The sequence below is a fragment of the Oryza glaberrima genome, chromosome 5 (genome assembly GCF_000147395.1).
Source record: "Oryza glaberrima chromosome 5, OglaRS2, whole genome shotgun sequence".
Classification (NCBI taxonomy): domain Eukaryota; kingdom Viridiplantae; phylum Streptophyta; class Magnoliopsida; order Poales; family Poaceae; genus Oryza; species Oryza glaberrima.
In genome coordinates this window covers 15,996,087-16,021,995 of record NC_068330.1, presented here as the reverse complement: position 1 = coordinate 16,021,995, position 25,909 = coordinate 15,996,087, and the positions used below count along the sequence as shown (strand labels likewise).

The 25,909-nt window shown below is 42.5% G+C and overlaps 2 protein-coding genes across 2 annotated transcripts; both read left to right on the top strand.

The window, feature by feature from the left end:
- Positions 1-2,981: 2,981 nt before the first annotated feature.
- LOC127773096 (PH, RCC1 and FYVE domains-containing protein 1-like) lies at positions 2,982-11,538 on the top strand. Its single transcript, XM_052299109.1, has 9 exons — positions 2,982-3,549; positions 4,735-4,821; positions 4,917-5,006; positions 5,579-5,659; positions 5,794-5,988; positions 6,334-8,439; positions 8,838-8,984; positions 9,402-9,760; positions 10,937-11,538. Exons 1-9 carry the CDS (start codon positions 3,484-3,486, stop codon positions 11,064-11,066), a joined length of 3,261 nt encoding a protein of 1,086 aa, XP_052155069.1. The 5' UTR covers positions 2,982-3,483; the 3' UTR covers positions 11,067-11,538.
- An 11,081-nt stretch (positions 11,539-22,619) lies between these two features.
- LOC127773097 (ABC transporter G family member 23) lies at positions 22,620-25,487 on the top strand. Its single transcript, XM_052299110.1, has one exon. The coding sequence runs from the start codon at positions 22,863-22,865 to the stop codon at positions 24,837-24,839; it is 1,977 nt and encodes a 658-aa protein (XP_052155070.1). The 5' UTR covers positions 22,620-22,862; the 3' UTR covers positions 24,840-25,487.
- The last annotated feature ends 422 nt before the right edge of the window (positions 25,488-25,909 follow it).

Below are 25,909 nucleotides of genomic sequence, written 5' to 3'. Positions count from 1 at the left end.
CATAGGAAGCTGACAAATTTTTTTTTCTCTCTCTCTTTTGCATTTAATTATCTTGGAAAATAATAATTTTGCTAGAGGCAAGTTAGTTGGAAGCTTAAGGTGCTAGCCCGCTTTTAATTGGAGCATCTTACAAGAGAACTACCCACGTGACTACATTCATTGGAGAAACAAAATCAACATGCTATTAAAGCAACACAAATACTGAAAATGATAGACCTATTCCTCTCGGGAGCAAATTGTGAATACTCATGAATTTGCCCACGGAAGGGTAAAATGTGATCGAATATATAGAAAAAGTTATTTGAAATTGAAGATGCCATATTTTTTCATAAAAAAATAAGAGTAAAGTCCATCACCGGTACCTAAACTTGTACCGCTGTGTCATCCCGGTCCCTAAACTCGCAAATCGACCGTCCAGCTTCTCAAACTTGTTCGACTGTATCATCCCGATCCCTAAACTTGCAGATCACTCGTTTAGGTCCTGCAGGATTTCGGGCAGGAGTGGGGGTGGGGAAACGCAGAATTTAGTCCAACTTGTTCAGTTGTGTCACCCCGGTCCCTAAACAGGACGGTCTAAAGACTTTATATTTAAAAATAATTCATAACTTTTTCATGTGAACTCTAATGAAGACAAACTTTATATCAAAATTGTAGCCCTCGACGCGACCTACAACTTTGTAGTTGAAAAGTTTTTGAATTAAAACTGTTTAGGGTCCCAAAATATTGTTGCATGTTTATAGATTTTGAAATTTTAATTTTAAAATTACATTTTGGGATAAAAAATGACTTAAAATAAAAAAATCAACTACAAAGTTGTAGATCGCGTCGAGTGCTACAAGTTTGATATAAAGTTTGTCTTCATTAGAGTTCACATGAAAAAGTTATCAATTATTTTTAAATATAAAGTCTTTAGACCGTCCTGTTTAGAGACCGGGGTGACAACTGAACAAGTTGGAGGATCTAAACGAGTGATCTGCAAGTTTAGGGACCGGGATGACACAGTCGAACAAGTTTGAGGACCTGAACGGTCAATTTGCGAGTTTAGGGACCGGGATGACACAGCGATACAAGTTTAGGGACCGGTGATGGACTTTACTTAAAAAAAACATATATATAGAAACAACGGGCGGTCATAATATGCGTATACTTATCCCTATAAACGCACACGCACGGATACACTACTCCTATAAGCACTTCCAAAAAAACTGGACCCATATCTTGAGATCAACGAAATCATCACGGGACGCCTCGCTGAAGACTAGGTCAACATATCTTGATATCAACAAAGTCACCACAGGGCGTCTCATTGTCAACAATACGTCATCTACCATTAAAAAAATAATTAGCCATAAATACGAGCTTAGAATATAGGACTTGAATTAGGATGGGCTAATTTTATCACAAGTAAACTAACTAGTTTAGCTAACCTCACTTCGCAAACTTAACATATTTTAATGTAAATTCCATATCTTACACTGGAAATTTCATATATTAACAATGTAAATTTTAAAATCTTACACTATAATATTTCTAAAACTCACTATATAAGGAAACGAGGACACAACGATTGATTACATAAACAATTGGAACAAATATCAATACAACCGTAACGATAGTTAAACAAACAAAATGTATACTCCCTCTGTCCCAAAATATAACAACTTTTAACCCTTACAATTTATCCTAAAATATAACAACATCTCCACCAATATTCTCTTTCCAACCAATCACAACCCTCCGCCATTCACTTTTCCCACATACCTCCACTAGTCATCCAATCACAACCCTCCACCATTCACTCTACTTACTTTTTTAATAACTGTGTCCAACTCTAAAACTTCTTATATTCTGGATGGAGGGAGTACAAACGATAGTTAAACAATCACATGGTGAAAAACAAATTAACTGAAGCAGAAAGAATATAATGCTGTACTTTTAGCAAAACTTTTGTTTCTCTGACATGTACTCCAACTTAGGAGTAAATAAGTGAGTTTGGTATAGGGTTTGAAGCACTACCAAATATAGGTAGTGTCAAAAATTTAGATAAGTTTTTGGCACTATTAGTTTGTGGTTAGGATAAAGAATTTCGGGTTGAAGCATTTTTAAAATATTGGTGGTGTCAAAATTTAGATAAGTTTTTTTTACACTATTAATTTGTGGGTTGCTATGGTAGATTTGACTCCACTCTATAAATTTAGCCGAACATGACTCCATTAATCTAGCTGGCTATTATAAACTACTAGCATTCCATACATTTTATATTATAAGTCGTTTTGATTTTTTTTTTCTATTCAAACATTTTTACATTTTACTTAATATATAGAAAAAAATAGCAACATCTATAATACCAAATTAGTTTAATTAAATGTAACATTAAATATATTTTCATATTTATTTTGTGTTTTAAAAACATAGGTCAAACTTAAAAAACTTAACTAGAAAAAAAATTCAAACGATTTATATAATACGAAACCGAGAAAAATTCAAACTACTTATATAATACGAAACCGAGAGAATATATTATTCAAAGCTACCGGAAAATTGAAAGGACAAAAAAAAAATAACGTCAAACCAAAACCAAAAATAGCCCCAAAATCTTCCACGCCTGGGCAGAAACAGGCGAAAAAACTTCTGACGCGGCGGGTCAGAAGTCCAGAAACCAGCAGTCCACAGCACCACCGCAGCAGCAGCACGTACTCCTACAACAAAGTACTAGCAGTGGTGCGTCGTACCTCCACGCGTCGCTCTCTATCCCCCACTCCCGCCGAGATTCCCCTCGCCGGCCGCCTCACTCTCTCTTCTCTCACTGCCACGTGGGCCCCACCCCATCCGCACCACCGCTCGCGGCGCATCCACCCGCAAATCGGCGGCGGCGACGAAGGCGAGCGACTGACTCCAGTAGTAATAAAGGCGAACGGCTACAGCGCCCATCCAGCTCCCTCCCACCGCACGGCGCGCGGCAGGGAGCCGCACGCGTAAACAAACCAACCATACCAGCCCAACCGATTTTTCTGTAAAAAAAAAGGGGAGAGGAGAAAAAAAAAAGGGAAAGCGAAAAAAAGCGAGGTCCCTCTTCCCCTCTCCTCCCCCGTCTCGTCTCGTCTCCCACCTCGCACCATTCCTCTCTCTCTCTCTCTCCCCCCTCGCCCTCGAGCCCTCGATCTCCACATCTCTCTCGCGCGCGCTCTGGTGGTCTCTCCACCCCCCACGCAGCGCAAACCCCCCCGATTCCCCCCCTCGCTTCGGCCACCAGCGGCCGCCCAGCCCGGCGCGCGCTTCCGCCGCGCCGCCGCGGAGATTTTTTTTTTGTGCGCGCGCGCGCTCTCCCCGAGGGGGGGCGGGAACGGGGTCCCGTGCCATTGGGAGGGGGATGCCGGGATGTGGCGGGCGGTGGGTCCAGGGAGGAGGAGGAGAAGGGCGGTGGTGAGGCGGTGAGGCGGCGGCGGCGGCACGCGCGCGGCCAGAGGAGGCGGGGGGGCGGCGATGTCGGACGCGTCGTCGGATCTCGGCGGCGCGCGGCCCGGGGCCGTGGAGCGCGACATCGAGCAGGTGAGCCGCTTCCCGATCCTCCGCTTAGCTCGGCTTGGGAATGCCGAGGAAATCCCGGCTGTCGGTGTGTTCCTCGTCTCGGGGCCGCGCGTGGCGGGGAAGGCGTCTCTGGATGGTAGATGCATTTGCTTTGCGTTTGTGCGTTTTCGTGCGGCTGCTGAATTCTGCTACCGCAGCAGTAGCTCTGCGTGTCCCCCGCGGAGAAACCAAAATTTTGGGGAGTCTGGAGCCTCGGCTTTGCTGCTGCCTGCAAGTAGGGTTCTGTGGTGGAAGCCGATTTAATTACTGTTATTTGGCCTCTTGGGTTGGATAATTCCAGAGACATTGATTTGGCTACAGTGATTGTGTTTGCTAACTTTTTTTTTGGGGAAGGCCAATCGAATTGGGCTGTTTGCTGGTTGTTACTACTTTGCTCTCGTGCAGGTTGTATGATTGAGTTGGGAGTGGTATGCTATAACGGTTTCCCAACCTTCTTTTGCTGTTGGTTAATGCTGCGTGCGGTAATTGATTGAGTTGAGCTATACTGCTATATTAGTTATGTCCTATTGCTTTGAGGGGAAGTGCCAGTGTGTTAATTGGATCAATACACGTCTTCTCTGCAGTAATTTCTGACAGATACTTTCTCCTTGAATGAACTTGTAAAATTCTTTGCCCATTTTTTTGAGTTTCCATTTTGTTCTCTCTGTGCTCACATGGCACAATGAATAATTTTAATGAAGTTCTGAGTTATGGTTTACCTCAAAGAGAATAGCCTATATGTGCTACCCTTCTAGGAGAATCCTTATTTCGAAAGATGATAATTGTTTCCGAGATTATTGATGAGACCTTTGCATTTGCTGTAACATGTAGCATTTCATCTCTTGTGCATTAGGGAGTTTGCTTTAGTAATTCACTTCTCCATGTAATAGCTGGAACGCTATTTTCATCATCTCCAGTATTAACCGATTAGTTTATAGTGCTATACATAATATAATGTTCATTTCCAGCTCTGAAGTAGTTTCAAATTGTCTGAAAGAACATGTCGATGGCCAATTAGAATGCATGTGATTGTTCCATTGTATTTAATGCCTCTCCTTTGTGGCATCTAAAATCAGAGTTATTTCTTGACCTAGTTTTATTATTTTACTAGGATAGTAGTGTGATACTAACTACTGATGCTCGATACAACATTCCACTGTTTCTCAGGCCATCACTGCTCTCAAGAAAGGAGCATACTTGCTGAAGTACGGGCGCAGAGGGAAGCCAAAATTTTGCCCATTTAGGCTTTCCAATGTGAGTTTTGTTTGCATTTTCTCTCACTGAGTTGTAAAGCCCTCTTTGTTTACCCTTCAGATTTATGGACATTCATGGTGTTTTTGTTCATTCAGGATGAATCTATATTGATATGGTTTTCCGGGAAAGAGGAAAAACAGCTGAGGTTGAGTCATGTGTCCAGAATAATTCCTGGACAACGAACGGTGAGTTACCATTTCTGGAAAACTTCAAATTTCAGGAATATAGATTTCTCTAAGTCTAATTGGCCATTGTGATCAAATCTCATATCATATCTGGTAAAACAACAGTGTATTTCTTTTGCTTGTTTGTTTTGGCGTTAACTCCTTATGAATACATCTGTGGGTGTCTCTTCAGCTTTTACCCTAACATAATTCTCCCTCCTTAAGAGGAGTTTCGTTGCATTCTTACTGACAACTGACAAGAACTTTTACAGTTCAAATTTCTGATATCTACTACTGATACAACTTATGCCATTAGGAGATAGCTGTAATCATTAGTCTTGCCCCCATAACAACAAATTACATACCACTTCAAACTGATGCAACTTCTGATGGTTCATTTATGATTCTCTTTTGCCACTGCCTCCAGAAAAGGAGCTACATATGGCAGTTACAAATTGATCTGTCCCATCATGTTGTTTTTTTTTTTTTTACATTCGCTTTCTGATGGAAAATGATACACAAGGGAGTATTCAACTATATTTAAGGTCTGTAACTCTCCCCTAACAATGTCTGTTTCTCTTTTGCCAATGCAGGCAATTTTTCAGAGGTATCCACGACCAGAAAAGGAATGCCAGTCATTTTCTCTCATATCTCATGATAGATCATTGGACATTGTAAGTTATATACTGTTCATTTTATATGTGCTGTTTATCTTCTTGGTTCGATTTCCATTTTTGATGCACACTAAACCCCTTTCCTCGGTAGCAAATTGATTTTGTTTGGTGATGTGGTTTTATCATGATATCAGATATGCAAGGATAAAGATGAAGCCGAAGTGTGGTTTGCTGGGCTAAAAACCCTCATAACACGTAGTCATCAAAGGAAATGGAGAACAGAATCGAGAAGTGATATGCTTTCCTCTGGTACAACTAGTCCCAGAACTTACACAAGACGAAGCTCCCCATTGAGTTCTCCTTTCAGCAGCAATGACAGTGTCCACAAGGTATTTCCCACTACCCACCCAGCTCATCCCACTATGCCACTATATTGTGTGTTCGTCACCTATACAGAACTACCCAATTTCTTCCTGTTTTGTATGTTCCATCTTTTTTCTTTTCCATTTTTTGGTTTTGGCCTGCTGCTTTAAGATCTGAACAACATGGCAAAAGTCTTATGTCGTACCTAGGCTGTTCTCTTTGTTCTGTATGGTCTGTACAATCTCATTACATAGATATTTATCGCTTTGCAGCACCACAATAAGAATTGTATCTTACTGACCATGTTTTATTTTATTCTTCTGTCTACTTCAATTAATATAACAAACATCTTCATAATTGTCCTGCAACAGGATGGTGGTGAAAATTACCGACTTCGTAGTCCATTTGGGAGCCCACCAAAGGTCGGTCTGGAGAAGGCATTTTCTGACATTGTGTCATATGCAGCCCCACCCAAGCCCTTCTTCCCATCGGATTCTAATGCCGGTTCTGTCCATTCCGTGTCTTCTGGGCAGTCAGATAACACAAATTTACACTCAAGGGGCATCCCAATGGATGCTTTCCGTGTTAGTTTATCCAGTGCTGTTAGTTCATCAAGTCATGGTTCTGGTCATGATGATGGTGATGCCCTAGGTGATGTTTTCATATGGGGAGAGGGGACTGGGGAGGGGATTCTTGGTGGTGGCAATTCGAGAGTTGGGAACTCCTCAGGTGTAAAGATGGATTGTCTTATACCAAAGCCATTGGAATTTGCTGTAAAACTTGATGTACAGAACATTTCTTGTGGGGGAAGGCATGCCACACTTGTTACCAAGCAGGGAGAGATCTACTCTTGGGGTGAGGAATCAGGCGGACGTCTTGGTCATGGTGTAGATTGTGATGTGCCCCAGCCAAAGCTTATTGATGCTCTTGCTAATATGAACATTGAGCTAGTAGCATGTGGTGAGTACCACACTTGTGCAGTTACGCTCTCTGGGGATCTGTACACTTGGGGAAATGGTACTTCCAATTCTGGGCTTTTAGGCCACGGGAATGAAGTCAGTCACTGGGTACCCAAAAGGGTCAATGGACCATTAGAGGGCATACATGTTTCAGCAATTTCATGTGGCCCCTGGCACACGGCTATAGTAACTTCTGCAGGACAGCTATTCACATTTGGAGATGGATCTTTTGGAGTTCTAGGTCATGGAGATCGACAGAGTCTTTCGGTCCCTAGAGAAGTGGAATCCCTTAAAGGGCTACGGACTGTTCGAGCAGCTTGTGGTGTTTGGCACACTGCTGCTGTTGTTGAAGTTATGGTCGGCAATTCTAGTTCTAGCAACTGTTCTTCTGGTAAGATTTTTACATGGGGTGATGGTGATAAAGGCCGTTTAGGACATGGTGACAAAGATACAAGACTTGTACCAACATGTGTAGCTGCTTTGGTCGAGCCTAACTTTTGTCAAATAGCTTGTGGTCACTGTATGACGGTGGCGCTGACTACCTCTGGGCATGTATATACAATGGGAAGTCCTGTCTATGGCCAGCTTGGAAATCCACAAGCAGATGGCATGCTTCCTGTGCGTGTTGAAGGGAAGCTACATAAAAACTTTGTGGAGGAGATCTCATGTGGTGCTTATCATGTCGCTGTCTTGACTTCAAGGACTGAGGTGTACACATGGGGTAAAGGTGCGAATGGTCGGTTAGGACATGGAGATACGGACGATAGGAGTTCTCCTACTTTGGTTGAAGCTCTGAAAGATAAGCAAGTCAGAACTGTTGTTTGCGGGATTAACTTCACTGCAGCAATATGCATTCACAAGTGGGTTTCTGGAGTTGATCAGTCCATGTGTTCTGGGTGTCGGTTGCCATTTAATCTAAGGAGAAAACGTCATAATTGCTACAATTGTGCACTTGTATTTTGTCATGCCTGCAGCAGTAAGAAATCTCTGAAAGCTTCATTAGCACCAAACCCAAACAAGCCTTATCGCGTATGTGATAGCTGCTACAGCAAGCTGAATAAGGGTCCTGAGACAGATAGATATTCTTCAGCAAAGCGGGGATCTGTTATACAGGGGTTCAATGATTCTGTTGACGAGGAGTTGGAGACAAAATCAAATGCCCAGTTGTCGAGATTGTCATCATTGGAATCCTTCAAGCACATGGATAGCAGAACTTCGAAGAAAAACAAGAAGTTTGAGTTCAATAGCAGTCGTGTTTCCCCTATTCCAAATGGCAGTTCTCATTGGAGTGGGCTCAACATCTCAAAATCCTTTGGTTCATCAAAGAAATTTTTTTCAGCATCAGTTCCTGGATCTAGAATTGTTTCAAGGGCAACATCACCTGTTTCAAGAAGAGCAAGCCCTCCTCGATCCACAACTCCAACACCTACTTTGGGTGGTCTAACCTCTCCTAGAGTGGTGGATGGTGTGAAGCCAAATGATAGCATAAGCCAAGAGGTTCTAAGTTTGAGGTCTCAGGTACATATCTTACTATATTCTTTATCCAGTTACCTTTCTAATTTGTATTCTCCTTCAGTAAATTGTAGGCATGTAACTTAATTGAATATTGAGCATCATTTGTTAATCTTTGGACACCTGAATGGAAATCAAAATATCTTGTGCGAACATGGCAAATTTGCTGGTTTTTGTATGCAGTCCTGTTTTTCTTCTGATTTTATTAATCTTATTACCTTGTGAGTTGTGACTATTCATGGACGCGAACCATCTATCTTTTTGGGACCCACTAGTTGTTTTTCACCTACTTAATATTTTGACTGCCTTATTCAAGCATTGGAAAGATAGATCATTAAACTCCCCATTTGTTTAAGGTGAGATCATGCTCAACAATGCATTCTCTAACAATCTTAATATCTCAGGTGGAAAATCTTACTCGCAAGTCTCAGCTACTGGAAGCTGATTTGGAGAGAACAACTAAACAGTTGAAGGAAGCTATTTCAATTGCAGGGGAGGAAACTGCGAAGTGCAAAGCTGCAAAGGAAGTTATCAAATCATTAACTGCACAGGTAAGATTGCTATACTTCAAGTAGGATGTCTACTGTACAGACATTAGTAAACTAACAAAGTAAAAAACTGCAAGTATGTGTAAACGGATCCCCTTGATTAAAACTGAATGGCTCAAAAGTCAAAACCAAGGGAACTGTGGATTGGTCAAAGGCAGCATGGTGCCTTCTAACTGGCCCTGATGAGTACAACTTTTCTAGGTTTCGAGTCTATGACTACTAAATGTGCATGCATTACTTTTGATAGAAGACAGTCTGCTGCTTTAGTGGAGTTGGAAAGTGGAAAACTAAAAATGACATTATTTGGATCTTAACTTTGTATTTAAGAAACTAAGAATGCATGATCATCTTCAAATTCAAATAATGATTTTGTACAATATGTTGAATATTTTCACTAACAATTCTTTGTTCGTGTAATAGTTGAAGGGCATGGCAGAGAAGCTACCTGAAGGAGCAGGACTGGTGAAGAACAGCAGACTGCCACCGCTGCCAGGAATTTCTATTCCAACTGATATATCAGTTGCATCTGAGAGTTTGGGTAGCCCAAGAAGTTCTGGAGAGCCCTGTTCAAACGGTTCTAATGGTTTGCTTGTTTCCAATGGACCAACTTCAGTTAGAAATAAGTTGAGTCACCCTGAAATTCCCAAGAATGGAACAAGGCTACCCGATTCAGATTCTAAGCATGAATCTGAATGGGTAGAGCAAGATGAACCAGGGGTGTATATCACTCTTACTGCCCTACCTGGAGGGACTCGAGATCTCAAGAGGGTCCGGTTCAGGTACACACCAACCACACAGAGGCAAAATATATAGTCATTAGTCAGCAAAAATCTTGTCTATCAATCTTGAACATAGTACATTATTAGTTTGGCGAGTAGTCTATGAGACTAGATCTAACAAGCAATGACAACAATTGAGTGATTGACACTTTTGGGCATTCCATTTATTTGGCTTACTATATAGTATAATCAACTTATTTTTTGCTTGTCCTATATAGATATTTGGGGTTTAAGTGTTTAGTCTTTTTTTATGGAGAGAACAACATGAAGTGGGCAGTAGCCTCTAGTTGAGAGGATCTTGATACACAAAACCACTATTAACTAACTCTATATATGTGCAGATCAAGAATGCAATGAATATTACAATAATTTGATAATAACTATTGACAACAGACCTGTCTAAATCAGAACCTTCAACTTGCAAAACCAGATCATGTGACCGCCTCAAATCAATCCTGTCCTGTTTGAGTTGATGTAGCACCCTGTCCACGACACAGAGCCATCCAACTCGATTTGACTTGATTTAGCATCTAGCATTGAGTAGATATAGGTAACAGCATTCAGTGAGGTTTAGGTAAATAAAATGCCTTGCCTGATTTTTCTGCCCCTCGTTGGCATTATTGTGTTCTCCCACTTCCACAAGCCATGTCATGGATGCAGTAGAGACCTCGTCCCATCTGCTCCTTGATGATAGTCCAGGATGTAGAGTTGTGGGGACGATTTTGGGGGTGAAGATGTTGGAATGGGATGCTAGTGGGTGCCTTGCAGGGATGTGAGAAGGGCACACCAGCATTTCAGATCCTTCGGGGGCAAGTAGGTGATTGTTGGAGATGGTGGAGGAGATTGTTGGTGGTGATGGTGCAGGAATTTGAGATTATGCCCACCATTTCTGGAGACAGGTAAAAGGTAGGCTGGAGTGGCTGTCCAGATCATGCTGGGCTTGGGTATGTAAGCGAGAGAGTTGGAAAAGGAGAGGACACATGGGCTCACTGAGGTATACTTAAAATTGGTGCCACACCAAGTGATAACCAGGTTGGATATTCCTGGGGGTCAAAAATGTTCTGGCTATATGAGTTGAAGATTTCTACTTTAGACTGTTATGGAGCTGTGTTCTACTTTTCACACTCACTAATTCTGTTATGGCGCATACTCACTAATTCTATGTTCTGAATGCAGCCGGAAGCGTTTCAGCGAGACACAAGCAGAACAATGGTGGCAAGAGAATCGGGCACGGGTATACGAGCAGTATAATGTTCGAGTAATCGACAAATCGGTTGGCAGTATTGATAATGATGTACATCATTGACATAAGAAATTTGACTTGGTCAGTCACTACAAAGCTCTCAAAGCTCTCACCGTTGAGCATGGGTGCTGACGCGGCTATGATATTTTGGTTAGGCCCAGAAGAGGAGGGGCCTGCTGTTTGAAAAATGTGGGCTTGCATTCTTTTTACACGATTCTTTCCTCTTCCATTTCCCTTGTGTGGAATGTAGAGTGTTCAAGCAGAAGTTATGTAAATGGTTAGTGGCAGCTGGCTAATCTGTCCTGTAAATGCATAAGCAAGTGCATCAATTTTAGACTATGATCTTCCTGATTTTCCTTTAATTGGCAAATATAGGTGCAAAATCTAAGTGATGATGATGAAGAATATTTGGTGCTAATTGTAGATTGAGATGCAAAGTAGCTTTGAAAGATTTAAGCTTTGTTCTGGCTGACTTGAGTGCCTGTTTTGGCGAAAATTTCATGCCAATTACTCTGCTCCCCCAGATTGAACGTCATTTGTCGAACTTACATGGTCTGGATGAGGTATGTTTTCTCCGTTTATGCAAAATTCTGTACTAATCATTATTACCCCGGGATTCTTAATAGTGCGTATTTTATTTAGCAAAAGTTTTCAGATCACGCTTTGAACATTTATCTCGTAAACTATACAACCAATATTTTTTAGTACATTAAAATATGAATATATTAGTGTAAATTTTATATATTAATTGTAACTTAAACTAGTTCAAAGTTGAAAAAGGTGAATTCAAGATACACCTAATGAAAATGTATAGGGGAAGTTATCCTTCTGAGGCTAAATTGCATGAATGGTAAACAAACTTACATAGTAGGTGCAAATAGGCACAATAACTTGTAACTTACTTTTTTTTTTTTTGCTGGAATGACTGAAGGAGGTCATCCAATGTAATTAAGATAGGGAGAAAATGTTACGAGAAAAGTTTTACATCAACAGCTAGCTGTCGAGGAAGGATGTGCACCAGAGCAGACGCCTCGAACCATGTGCCAACTGCCCAAACACACGCTACAGAGAGGGAAGCCGAGTACCGAACCGGCCGTCATCAGGCCAACAACACCACCACGGAGCGAAGACTCTAAAAAACGACACCCTCACGAGGGTCGCCACGCCGAATGATGCCGTCGTCATCCGTCCAAAGACTGAACAAGGTTTTCACCCAGAGCTCCTTGCCAAGGGAGGAGGGGTACCTCAACAGTACCCTCAGGAGGGTTATTATGCTCAAAATAGTAGTCACTGTTGGCCCAAAGAAACCTTGGGCTAAGATTTCGCTCGGAACCCCTACAACCCTACCGTCGTGGTCTGTCGCCCAATCCGAAACCACCATCCAAACATCGGTGGCACATGGCCTCCGCCACACTCGACCGACACCCCTCCGCCAGCCGGCTTCCAGTCCTGCCAACGACAAGACTGCCACAACACCAGTCACCTTGGCCAGCGCGCTGACCCAGGCCGCTTTCACCACGCCGCCCGCCGGCTTCCCCGTCGAATCCAACCTATGGGAGCCTGCACAAGGAACAACATTGCCTCGGCAATCTGAGTTTTCCTTGTTGACCGACCACCGCCTCCAGCCTGCCAAGAAGCTCCCCACAAAGAAGGGGAGGAGCTCCCTAGCAGGGTTAGCCTGGCCAACCACAAGGAAGACGACCCCGCCACCACTCCCTAGCGCGCTGACCCAGGCCGCCTTTGCCACGCTGCCCGCCGGCCTCCACGTCGAATCCGATCTATGGGACCGGATCGGGAACCTAGCCTTGGCAACCTGAGTCTTCCCTGTAGGCCGGCCATCGCCTCCATCGTGCCTAAAAGCTCCCCACAAAGAAGGGGAGGAGCTTCCCAAACACAGTGGTAGCCTGGCCAATCACAAGGAAGACGACCCCGTCGCCAAGCTCACCGGCGGCCTCGCCGATGCCTCCGCACCGCTGCCACCTCGAAGCTCACCAACGGCCACCCGGGCCACCCAGCATCACCGGTCGGGCCACCGCTGCTCTGGCTTTCGCGCCACCAGCCCAAGCAGTGCCGGCCTCCGCGCCACCGGCCGCGCCTCCACCATGCCAGCCGCTCCTGCGTCGGCCTCTACACCGCCGGCCGCGCCTCCACACCCCACTGGCCGCTGTCACTGCCGCCCGCGGCGCCCTATTGCGCCGGCCGCCGGATCTGGTCGCTCCGCTCGAGGCCGTTGCGGCCGAAGCCGCCCACTCCATGCCGACGCAACCTCAGCCCCGCCGCTGGTCGGCCGCTTCGTCCAGCCCCGCCGCCAATGCCGCCACCTACACGCAGTCGTCGTCGCCAATCTCCACGCAGCGTCGCCGACCCTGCTCTTCGCCGCCCAGAGCAACAGATCCGAGCATGGGGAGACCAGATCCGTGCATGCCAGCGCCGGATTTGGACACCGCCGGTGGCTTTTCCACAGTGAGCGTCGGCGCCTTGCCCTGAGCTCCGTCTCGCCGGCGCCCCGACCACCTTGACGTGAGCGAGATAGAGAAAGCCCTGTAAATTACTTATTTCGAAAACAACTTGTTTATTATGTGCAAACTAGGCTAAATAGTCCAATCAAAATGATGTGCCCTGTAAATTACTCATTTCGAACCAACTTGTTTATTATGTGCAAACTTGGCTAAATGGTCCATACAATCAAATGATATGACGTTGACATGGATGCCATGGAAAGCCAGTATAGTTTGGCCACAATTTTCTTCATTTTTCAAAACAGAAAAACCATTTGGCATTGAGAGCTAACTCGATGCTGAACTCATCATCATTATCAGGACTTAAATGTTATGTAGGTTACATGGTAGATATTTTAGCATAAATATTTTTTTTACCACAAATAAGACCAAGAAACTACTGAGATCACACCATGAGAACCAAATTACATTTTTTTAAAGAGAAAAACCTAAACTTTAGAGTGATGGAACATCGAATTCTCAATATATAAATCACAACACCAATATAATTCGTGGCATGAAGCAATCACTAAATTAGAGTCTACGAGCTTTAGAGGTCTCAAACTCAAGCCATTCGACTGGCAGCAAGATTTACCACGATAAACGTAGCACTGCAGTACTGCTCCAATCATTTTGATGCTGATTCGTACGAGCAAGCACACAGTAGATGTATACACTCATATATACACGACTAGCTAGGTGAAACTCCCACGTGGCCATGTGTTGCTACGGGCACTTTAGGTAACAATCAGGATGAAATGTTTTTTTTTATAGAAACTAGCATGGTGGGCCCGCGTAGATTGCGTGTCTACATCATTATCTTTTTTTCCTCACATACTAAAATATATATTTTCATATATTATTATTAAAATATATTAAAAATGACAATAAATTTTGTACTAACTTGAACAAACTGATCAATATGTAATATTCATATTGTAGTGTATATATATGTGATAGTTATTTAATAATTTTTAAATTTTTAAATTTAGTTATTTCTATACGTACTCTAGACTTCTTTTTTCAGTATTCTTTATTTTTGTCGAGCTAACTAGTTGGGTGGCCCGCACAATTGCGCAGCTAGCATCTAAACAAAATCATATATTTTTTTAAGTATGGTTTTACTTAAAATTTATTAAATAGCTATCTCAATGTCTTAAGACTTTGAAAGACCAAAACTTATCATCCCCGTGTTTCTAATTATATAATTTTTTAAAAGTCGCACCAGTTGCTACCCTTTATGTCATCTCTTTCTTTATTTGCTTGCTCGATCTACCACTATTTCTATTCATTCTCCTTGTAACCTTTAAAAATTGGACCTTATAGTTTTTAGAGTTTATTATCACGTTGGGTTTCGTTTTTATAATTTCTAGGCGTCCCGTCAAACGTTGCCATTATACTCCTCTATGGCCCGTCCACTGTCTCTTCTCTTTATTGTCATTGAGATTTTAAAAATCGAACATAATTATCGTTTGGGTTCATTTTTACTTTTTAGAAGTCCCGCCAAACCGTTAGCGGTTTTGCCATTGTACTTCTCTACGGCTCGCCCGCTGTCTCCCTTCTTTATTGTCATTGAGATTTTAAAATCGAACATGATTATCATTGTTTTATTTTTACTTTTTAGAAGTTCCGAACCTTTGAATATTGAACCTTCTAGTTTTTAGAGTTTATTATCTCGTCAAATGATGCCACTATGCTCCTCTACGGCTCATCCGCCGCCTACTCTTTATTGTCACTGTGATTCTAAAAATCGAACATAACTATCGTTGGAATTATTTTTTTATTTTCTAAAAGTCTCGTCAACCATCGGCGGCTCTGCAACTACACTCCTATACACCACGCCCGCTGCTTCTCCTTTTTATTGTTATTGAGATTTTAAAAATCGAATATGATTATCAATGGGATTTATTTTTTTGCTCATTTGCTTCATGGCCTGCCTGCCGTCCCTCTTTTAATCGTCATTACGATTCTATTATGTGTTTTATTAACAGTTTTTATATGTCGTATCAACTATCACCGGGCATGTTACTTAATTTATCTTGTCATGTGTTTTAGATGGTCTTTTCTTTCAATATTTTTTTATCACAAATTTTAGCTATTTATAAATTGTATTCCTAATTGAAATCTTATTTTTCTTTTTCTAATTTCAGAATTTATTTTTTTTAAAAAAAATTAATTCATATCTTATTGTGTTCTTTAAATATTTTTATTTTTTATTTTCAATTTCAGTTGTTTCAAAACTGTATTTCTACTTGAACTCTCTTTTAGTTTTTCTAATTTTGGTCATTATTTTATTTTTTATTCTAAGTTTTAATTAATCTCGTATTGGGTTCTTATATGGATTATTCTTTCAATATTGCTTATTTTTAATTCCGAATTTCAACTAATTTTAAATTGTATTTCTAGTTGAACTCTTATTTCAGTTGTTTCAAAATTTTATTTCTACTTGAACTCTCTTTTATTTTTTTCTAATTTTGGATATTATTTTATTTTTATTCTAAATTTTAATTAATCTCATATTGGGTTCTTATATGGATTCTTCTTTCAATATTGCTTATTTTTAATTCCAAATTTTAGCTAATTTTAAATTGTATTCCAAGTTGAACTTTTTTTTTTTGCTAATTTTGGATTTTATTTTTATTTTTATTCCCAATTTTAATTAATCTCATATTGGGTTCTTATATGGACCCTTCTTTTAGTATTCCTTATTTTTAATTCCGAATTTTAGCTATTTTAAAATTGTATTCCTACTTGGACTATCCTTTTCTTTTCTAATTTTGGATTTTATTTTATTTTTATTTTGAATTTTGATTCATCTCGTATTGGGTTCTTATATGGAAACTTCTTTCAATATTGCTTATTTTTAATTCCGAATTTCAGCTATTTTTAGATTGTATTTCTATTTGGACTCTCCTTTTCTTTTTCTCCGATTAATGTGGGAATTTCTAACCCCCACAGCGAATGTGATGCCTTCTTTCAAAGCCGTTTTAATAATATAACTAGCTGGGTGGCCCACGCAATTGCGCGGCTAGCACCCATATAAAATTATATATTTTTAATATGATTTTACTTCAAATTTATTAAATAGTTATCTCGTTGTCTTAAGATTTTTAAATACTAAACCTTATTATCCTCATGTTTCTAATTTCTTTAGTTTCTAAAGTCACAACAGTTGCTACCCCTTACTTCTGTCATATTATTCTTTATTTGCTTGCTCGATCTACCACTGTTTTCTATTCATTCTCCTTGGAATCTTGAAAAATTGGATCTAAAAACTATAAGTTTTAGAGTTTATTATCCTGTTGGACATCTTTTTTATAATTTCTAGAAGTCCCGTCAAACACTGTCATTATACTCATCCATGACCGTCCACTGCATCTTCTCTTTTTTTGTCATTGCTATTTTAAAAATCGAACATAATTGTCATGTAGGTTTATTTTTTTTACTTTCTAGAAGTTCTGCCAAAACGTCAGCGACTTTGTCACTGTACTCCTCTACGGCTCACCTGCTGTCGCCCTTCTTTATTGTCATTGAGATTTTAAAATCAAACAGGATTATCATTGCGGTTTATTTTTTTTTACTTTTTAGAAGCCCAAACCTTTAAAAATTGGAGTTTATTGTCTTGTTGGGTTTTATTTTGTTTTATAATTTTTAGAAATCCCGTCAAACGCTGCCACTATACTCCTCTATGACCCGTCCGCCGCATACTCTTTGTTGTCATTAGGATTGTAAAAGTCAAACATAACTATCATTGGAATTCATTTTTTTTACTTTCTAGAAGACCCACCAACCATCAGCGACTTTGCCATTGTACCCCTATACGACCCACCCGCTGCCTCTCATTTTTATTGTTATTGAGATTTTAAAAATCAAATATGATTATCATTGGGTTTATTTTTTTTACTTTCCAGAAGTCCTGCCACCCGCCTTGATCGATTGCTTCACAATCTGCCCGTTGTACTTCTTTTTAGTCGTCATTAGGATTCTATTTGATATTTTATTAATAGTTTTTAGATGTCCCATCAACCGCCACTACTCTGCTCCTTTGTAGGCATGTTACTTAATTAATCTTTTCATGTGTTTCAGATGGTCTTTTCTTTTTAGTAATCTTTATTTTTTTTATCACCAATTTTAGTTATTTATAAATTGTATTCCTAGCCGATATCTTATTTTTCTTTTTCTAATTTCAGAATTTATTTTATTTTTTGTATTGTGTTCTTTTGATATTTTTTTTATTTTCAATTTTAGTTGTTTAAAATTGTATTCCTACTTTAACTCTCTTTTTAATTTATTTAATTTCTTATTTCAAATTATAGTTAATCTACTATTGGGTTCTTATATGTACTCTTATTTTAATATTGCTTATATTTAATTCCGAGTTTTAGTTAATTTTAAATTATATTCCTACTTGAACTCTTCTTTTCTTTTGTTTTTTCTAATTTCGATTTTTTTTTATTTCGAATTTTAATTAATCTCGTATTGGATTCTTATATGGACTCTTCTTTCAATATTTCTTATTTTTAATTCCGAATTTCTGCTATTTTTAAATTGTAATCCTACTTGGACTCTTTTTTTTTGGTAATTTCAGATTTTATTTTATTTTTATTCCGAATTTTGATTAATCTCGTATTGGGTTCCTATATGAACTCTTCTTTTAGTATTCCTTATTTTTAATTCCGAGTTTTAGCTATTTTTAGATTATATTCCTATTTAGAATCTTTTTTTTTTGCTAATTTTGGATTTTATTTTATTTTTATTTCGAATTTTGATTAATCTCGTATTGCGTTCCTATATGATCTCTTCTTTCAATATTGCTTACTTTTAATTCGGGATTTCAGCTATTTTTATATTGTATTTCTACTTAGACTCTTCTTTTCTTTTTCTCCAACTAATGAGGGGAATTTTTAGCCCCACAGCGAACGTAAAAATCAAATATGATTATCGCTGGGTTTATTTTTTTTTTTTTACTTTCTAGAAGTCCCGCTAAACGCCTTGACCGATTGCTTCACGACTTGCCCGTTTGTAATTCTTTTTAGTTGTCATTAGGATTCTATTTGGTGTTTTATTAATAGTTTTTAGATGTCTTTATTAATAGTTTTTAGATGTCCCATCAACCGCCACCACTATGCTCCTTTATAGGCATGTTACTTAATTAATCTCGTCATGTGTTTCAGATGGTCTTTTTTTAGTAATCATTATTTTTTATCACCAATTTTAGTTATTTATAAATTGTATTCCCAGCTGATATCTTATTTTTCTTTTTCTAATTTTAGAATTTATTTTATTTTTTGTATAGTGTTTTTTTGATTTTTGATTTTTATTTTGAATTTCAGTTGTTTTAAAATTGTATTTCTACTTTAACTCTCTTTTTAATTTGCCTAATTTCAGATTATATTTTATTTTTCATTCCAAATTTTAGTTAATCTACTACTGGGTTCTTATATGTACTTTTATTTCAATATTGCTTATATTTAATTTCGAATTTTAGTTAATTTTAAATTATATTCTTACTTGAACTCTTCTTTTCTTTTTCTAATTTTGATTTATTTTTTATTTTTTTATTCCGAATTTTAATTAATCTCGTATTGGGTTATTGTATGGACTCTTTTTAATATTGCTTACTTTTAATTCCGAATTTCAGCTATTTTTAAATTGTATTTCTACTTGGACTCTCCTTTTTTTTTCTTTTTCTCCAATTAATGTGGGAATTTTTAGCCCCCACCTTGAACATGGTGCATGCTTTCAAAGCTGTTTTAATAATATAATAGATAGATTGTAGTTTCGTGAAACTTAATCGACTTGTTTTTGCTACTCCAGAAATTGAATTAGTCGTGTTGTTTAAAGCCACGAGACCATCAGCCTCTCTATGCCGTCGGGATAGGCGGCCCAAATGTGATCGCTAGTCACCCCTTCATTGGTGCATCAATTTCGTTCATCTCAATTCGTTGATCTCTCTCGATTTTCACACTGCTGTGCATGATCATTGTCAGTGGCGAACCCAGACCGGGGTCCAATACATACTAATTATCTAATTGTTGACTAATATATTAATTAATATAGTGTAATTTATATAGGATTTGAATAATCTACCCGTGTGCTGTGACACCGGGTAGTATAACCTAGGCACGCGCCTGATCATTGTTAGGCCGGTCTACACGACGGAGAGCTAAACCTGCTTACAGAACTAATTACTAAATTGACCATAATCTATAGTGCTTCATTAGAGTTTTTTAATCCCATTTGAATCTATAGTGCGATTGGTCTGGGTTTATTTTATTTCACACGGTTTCCACGAAAGAATCCTTTGTCCGTTTCCACACAATCCTATAATTATGACATATTTGGATTTTTTTTTATTCTTCTTGTCAGTTTCATATTCTAATCCTAATATACTTAGGTTTTTCTATTTTCTTTGTTTTTCTGCGATTAATGTGGGATTTTCTAAGCTATGAGAGCTAACGTGGAGGCTCCTTTTTCTATTATTTTATTAAATTAATATATAAGAATAATCAGCAATAACTATAGTTTGTGGGTACAACACGAAAATTTATAGTAATTAATAGGGAATATTTTTTTAGTGACCAACACCTGGCGATGCGATGATTTTGAATAGAGCGGAAAAATAATACAAAGCTAGAACCCTAGAAAGCAGTAGCCAGCAAAGAAAAAAACGGCCACCACACACCGACAACACCTATACATAACCCAGTAGAAGGTTAGCACCAGACCGGCCACTGCTAGACCAACAAAGAAGCTACAACCGAACTACCCACAAAACCAAAACCTAACATCGAGCACTGCACCCAACTCTATCCACACCCTTAGGATTGAAGGAGAGAGGATGAGAGAGAAGGATGAAACTGATCTCCCTCACAAGGCCCGCTAACATTGTCAGTTTGCATTAGCTAGGGCGTCATCGCAAGAGGAAAAATATCTAGAGAGAGCATACATAAATTGTTTGAGAGATGTTTTGGCAGGGGGGCTCTTAGATGACGTCTCCAAGGAGAAAAGCGACGATGGACGGTGATGCCACCGTCCATCGAGGCCTCGAGGAGAACCAAGATAGTGTTTTCATCGACAGCCCACCCGAGGGAGAGGGATGGCTCGACAACGCTCTCAACAGGGAAAACGACGCCTGAAACACTGTCGATGCTAGCCCAGCAAGACCAAGCTAGGTTTTACACCTGCCACCCACCTCCTGTCGCTATGCAGTTTATCGCTCCATTGCTCCATCACCAGCCATCCTCCATTGGCATGTGGACACTGTTGTACCGACGTCCCCTGATAGTCAACCTCAGCATGCCTTGTGAAACACACCGCCATCACTGGTCGACCTCCCGTGCCGTTAGCTAGGCTGACCACCCGGTCGTCACCCGCTCTGACCTCCCATTGTTACCCGGGCCGACCTTCCTTAGCCATCGGCGCCACTGTTGCCGAGCTTCTGTTGCCGCTGGTGCTAGCCTTCTACAACCACTGGACGTGCACCGCGCCGACCTCCTTTGTCCCATCACCATGCACCTCCTCCCCCCGCCGCCATAAACTCTAGCCTCCCACGCCAGAGAGGCCCGAACCCATGGAGGGGGGCATCGGTTCTGGCCAGAGGGCTCCAGATCTAGCGGCGCCCACCACGACCACATTTGCTATGTGCTTCCGCGCGCAACCTCTACATCGCCACATGCCTCCTCCTCCACCTTTTGGCCGCCATTCCACCACCGCCTTCAGCCCTCCCTCGCCTCCACCTCTGCCTATCGCCGCCATCCACACGTGCCAGTCCCATCCAACGCCGGCCCGTTGCTAGCGTCACTCCAGCCGTCCTCAACCTTTGGATCCACCCGCACCGGATCTTGGGTGGCCACCGCTGCCGACTTTTTCGGGCACTCGCTCAGGTGGCAGTGAGATCGGGGGGGGGGGGGGGGGGTAGAGGGATAGCGGCGGTTGCTAGGGTTTTCGTTGTCCGAGATTCCCGAGCGGGAGGCGACGTGGGCGTGGGCCTTGCGAAAATGTTGTTTATTGTTATTAATAGGGAATAATAGTTGCACACAATATGAACGTGGGAGATATTTAACGGCTGATCTTATAGCTTCATGCATGTTGAGTTTGTGGTTGTGATTTTGCAGAAAGAAAGGATGGGTATGTTATCTACTACTAATCATGCATAGATGCAAGCACCCATGTCACGTATAAGAATTGAATCCGGATGGACAAGTTCTACCAAAAAACCCTAAGCTACGCTCAGTTTGCTTCCAGCCGGCGATTTAGGTTGGCAAAAATTCATGATCACAAGTTTTTGCCTCTTTGACAAAATATCTGGTGTTGGATGACCTTGGGAGGAGGTTGACGGTGATAGGATATGCAAAATAACATCTCTATACACATGGGTTTATCTTTAGGGGGGGGGGGGGGGGGGGGGAATCAAACCATGGTCATATTAATGTAGCGTGGAAGCCTATAAGATATATATGCTGGTGCTAAGTCACTCGATATGGATTAGACGTAAATGAAACCCTATTTTGTATTAATAGTATATATGAACATTTTTTATAAGTTGTTACAACTATTTGCACCTATCATATATAACATATATGCAATTTACTCTACCTTTGACCTTGATATTGCACTGAATTTAACAGAGTTGCGTGATGTCAAATTGTTCACTAATTTACGCGCATCCAACATAATAAAAAACAAAAAATAATAATAATAAACGAATTAACTGCCCACCAGATGTTTTTGAACACATCACGAGATAGTCACCCTTCCAAAATACACACGGCAGCAGACGAACAAGACCCCAACAACACGCCACGAAACGCAAGCAAGCACGGTTAGATTTGTCCGATGGTTAGGTCCAACCGCCGCGACACACACAACGTTCAGTTAGGTTCCAGTAGCTCACAGGTCGCAACGCCCCTCACCCAAACAACGATTTTGCCCTTACTCTTAGCTTAACTCTCACACCCAATACTGATGACTAGCTACTTGCTCCAATCTTATTAGCAGCTAATGGTTTTTTCTCCCCCAATTTCATCATCACCAATTCACCAAGTAATTAATCTTCACTAAACCGAGTCTTCTTTTTCTCTCTCTCTCTCTCACATTTTTCTCTCACAATCTTATTAGCCAGCCTCTGTTCTAGAAACAGTGCGTGCATCACAGACAAAGATGTGCATGGTGTGTCGTGACGAGCATGCGTGAGTGCGTTACACGCTCAAGAAAAGTGTGTTAGCTTAGCTTAGCTAGCCAACCATGCATATATTCGTCACGTTCGTTTCGAGTTGATCGATCTTGTGTTTAATTCCAAGCTCCTCTTGAGCGGCCGTAATTCTTGATCGTCGTTCCCATTTGCTATAGCTAGCTAGCCATGGAGGACCTGTCGCTGTCGTCGGAGCTCGACCCGGCGCTCCTCTCGACGTCGACGTCGTCGTCGTCGCCGCCGGACTCCGCCTCGCCGTCCTTCTCCTTCTACCACCCTTCGCCTCCCAACTACACCCTCGCCGTGTCCAACCTCTCATGCCGGGACCCTCGCCGCGGCTCCGGCGGCGCCGGGTTGCTCTCGTCGTTGTTGGGTTCTTTCTCGACCAGCTCGCCGCCGGCCACCGGCGGCGCGGGCCTCCTGAACAACGTGTCGTTCACGGCCTCCAGCTCGCAGATCCTGGCCGTCGTCGGCCCCAGCGGCGCCGGCAAGTCGACGCTGCTCCGCATCCTCTCCGGCCGCGGCACCGGCGGCGAGATCGCCGCCAGGCCGCACGCGGTGGTGTCCGTCAACGGGCGCGCGGTGACCTCCCGCGCGCGGCTCCGCCGGATGTGCGGGTTCGTGACGCAGGACGACAACCTCCTTCCGCTGCTCACCGTGCGGGAGACGATCCTGTTCGCGGCGCGGTTCAGGCTCCGGTCCGCCGTGACGGCGCGGGAGCGCGGCGAGCGGGTGGAGGCGCTGCTGCAGGAGCTGCGGCTGTCGGAGGTGGCGGACAGCTACGTCGGCGGGTGCGGTGGCGCCGGCGGCGCGCCGCGCGGGGTGTCCGGCGGCGAGCGGAAGCGGGTGTCCATCGCGGTGGACATCGTGCACGACCCGCCGGTGCTGCTGCTCGACGAGCCGACGTCCGGGCTGGACAGCCGGTCGGCCATGGACGTGCTGTCGCTGCTCCGCGACGTGGCGCGCGCGCGGCGGCAGGTGGTGGTGCTCAGCATCCACCAGCCCAGCTACCGCATGCTCGCCTACATCTCCTCGCTGCTGCTCCTCTCCCGCGGCGCCGTCGCGCACTTCGGCACGCTCAAGTCGCTGGAGCACTCCCTGTCCCGCCTCGGCCACGAGATCCCCATGCAGCTCAACCCGCTCGAGCTCGCCATGGAGGTCACCGAGCAGCTCGAGGCCGACCACGCCAGGTTCGGCGCCGCGCTCGCCACCACCATCCATCAACACCAACACAACAAGGTCATCGACGACGAGGACGAAAGCAGCGGCGCCGGCGAGCACGAGCACGAGCACGGCTACTACTGCAGCCGCGCGGTGGAGGTGGGGGCGCTGGCGGTGCGCTGCTGGCGCACGATGCACCGCACCAGGGAGCTCTTCGCGGCGCGCGCGGCGCAGGCGGTGATCGCCGGGCTGGGGCTCGGCAGCGTCTACTTCCGCATCCGCCCGGACCCGGAGGGCGTCGCGCTCCGCCTGGGCCTCTTCGCCTTCAGCCTCAGCTTCCTCCTCTCCTCCACCGTGGAGGCCCTCCCGATCCTCCTCCACGAGCGCCGCGTCCTGATGCGCGAGGCGTCCCGCCGCGCCTACCGCCTCTCCTCCTACGTGGTGGCCAACGCCCTCGTCTTCGCGCCGTGCCTCCTCGCCGTGTCCCTCCTCTTCTCGGCGCCCGTCTACTTCCTCGCGGGGCTCCGCGCCACGCCGCTGGCCTTCGCGTGCTTCGCGCTCGCCGTGTGGCTCATCGTGCTGATGGCGAGCTCCCTGGTGCTCTTCCTCAGCGCCGTCTCGCCCGACTTCGTGCTGGGGAACTCGTTGATCTGCATGTCGCTGGGCGTGTTCTTCCTCTTCTCCGGCTACTTCATCCCGAGGGAGAGCATCCCGAGGTACTGGGCGTTCATGTACTACGTGTCCATGTACAGGTACCCGCTGGACCTGCTGCTGATCAACGAGTACGGCGGCAGCAGCAGCGGCAGGTGCGTGGCGTGGGCGGGAGGAGTGTGCTTGAGGACGGGGGGTGATGTGCTGAGGGGGAGAGGGATCGACGAGGGGATGAGGTGGGTCAATGTCGGGGTGATGCTAGGGTTCTTCGTCTTGTACAGGGTCATGTGCTGGGCTGTGCTGGTCAGGAGGGCAGCCAAGACCACGCTGTGATTTTCACATACGTATGTGTTCCATATCATAAGTTGTTCTTCAAAATTGATCAAGTTTATAGAAACATATAGTAGTATTTTCAATATAAAACAAACACATTATCCAAATATAATTCAATGTTAGATTTAATGAAACTAAATTGATATTTTATATGTTGCTAAATTTTTTTATAAACTTGATTAAGCTGAACAAATTTAATCAAATGACTTAATTATAATATAAAACGGAGAGAGTATATAGGAGACATGACTACGCGCCGGAGAGAGTGAAATGTAGTGTTTATAGAAATTTATTGAAATCCAAAGATGAGCAGCTAGCTCCCGTGTTTTGTCTAAGGGCCTCTAGCTTCGTTCAAAAAAATTGAGCTGAAGAATTGGTTGAGTAAATTGGCTCATGAAACACGTGTGTTTGTACTGTTGTATACAACTAGGGGTCCAGTAAAAATCAACATGAAGAAAGTGATCGACCTGTTGTACTGTTTTCATAGCACTCTTGTTTATTGAATTCCAATGATGTGAGATCCCCTGTTTTTGTGTGAGTGTAGTATTTTCTTATAGAAAATGCGGTGAAGAATTGGTTGATTAAAAATCGGCTCATGAAAGTGTGAAACAACACATATGCTGTACTATTGTACAATAAGAAGCATGGGCAGAGCCAGGATTTTATGGCGATAGTTTCATTCGTTAACTCTAATTGAAGTGAAACAATAAAACATATAAAAATACAAGAAATTCCTCTCAATAGTGGTTGCTGAGCCTATGTTTCACCTAATTGCTCAAGAAAACTTATGATGCATGAACTTTATTTATCCGTTGTGCTTGGTCAAATAACTATAAATTATATAATTTGCTAGTAGTTAATTTGTTTCGGCTGTCCAGTTGTGCAAAATTATTTACACGCTGGTGTCACAGGACAAAATTTATTGGTGTCACTCATTAAAAAATTAGAAGGGTACCTAGACTAATACGCGGAGGTCATTGGTGCCCTGTGACACCACTACATGTATGCTAGCTCCGCCCCTGATAAGAGGTGAAATGATTGAGTTGGCTCTGGATTTTGGTTGACTTATT

Coding starts and splice junctions, on each gene's coding strand:
- LOC127773096 (XM_052299109.1), top strand. CDS start 3,484: ATGTCGGACGCGTCGTCGGATCTCGGCGGCGCGCGGCCCGGGGCCGTG. Junction 3,550..4,734: donor TGGAGCGCGACATCGAGCAG/GTGAGCCGCTTC, acceptor ACTGTTTCTCAG/GCCATCACTGCTCTCAAGAA. Junction 5,660..5,793: donor ATGATAGATCATTGGACATT/GTAAGTTATATA, acceptor TCATGATATCAG/ATATGCAAGGATAAAGATGA.
- LOC127773097 (XM_052299110.1), top strand. CDS start 22,863: ATGGAGGACCTGTCGCTGTCGTCGGAGCTCGACCCGGCGCTCCTCTCG.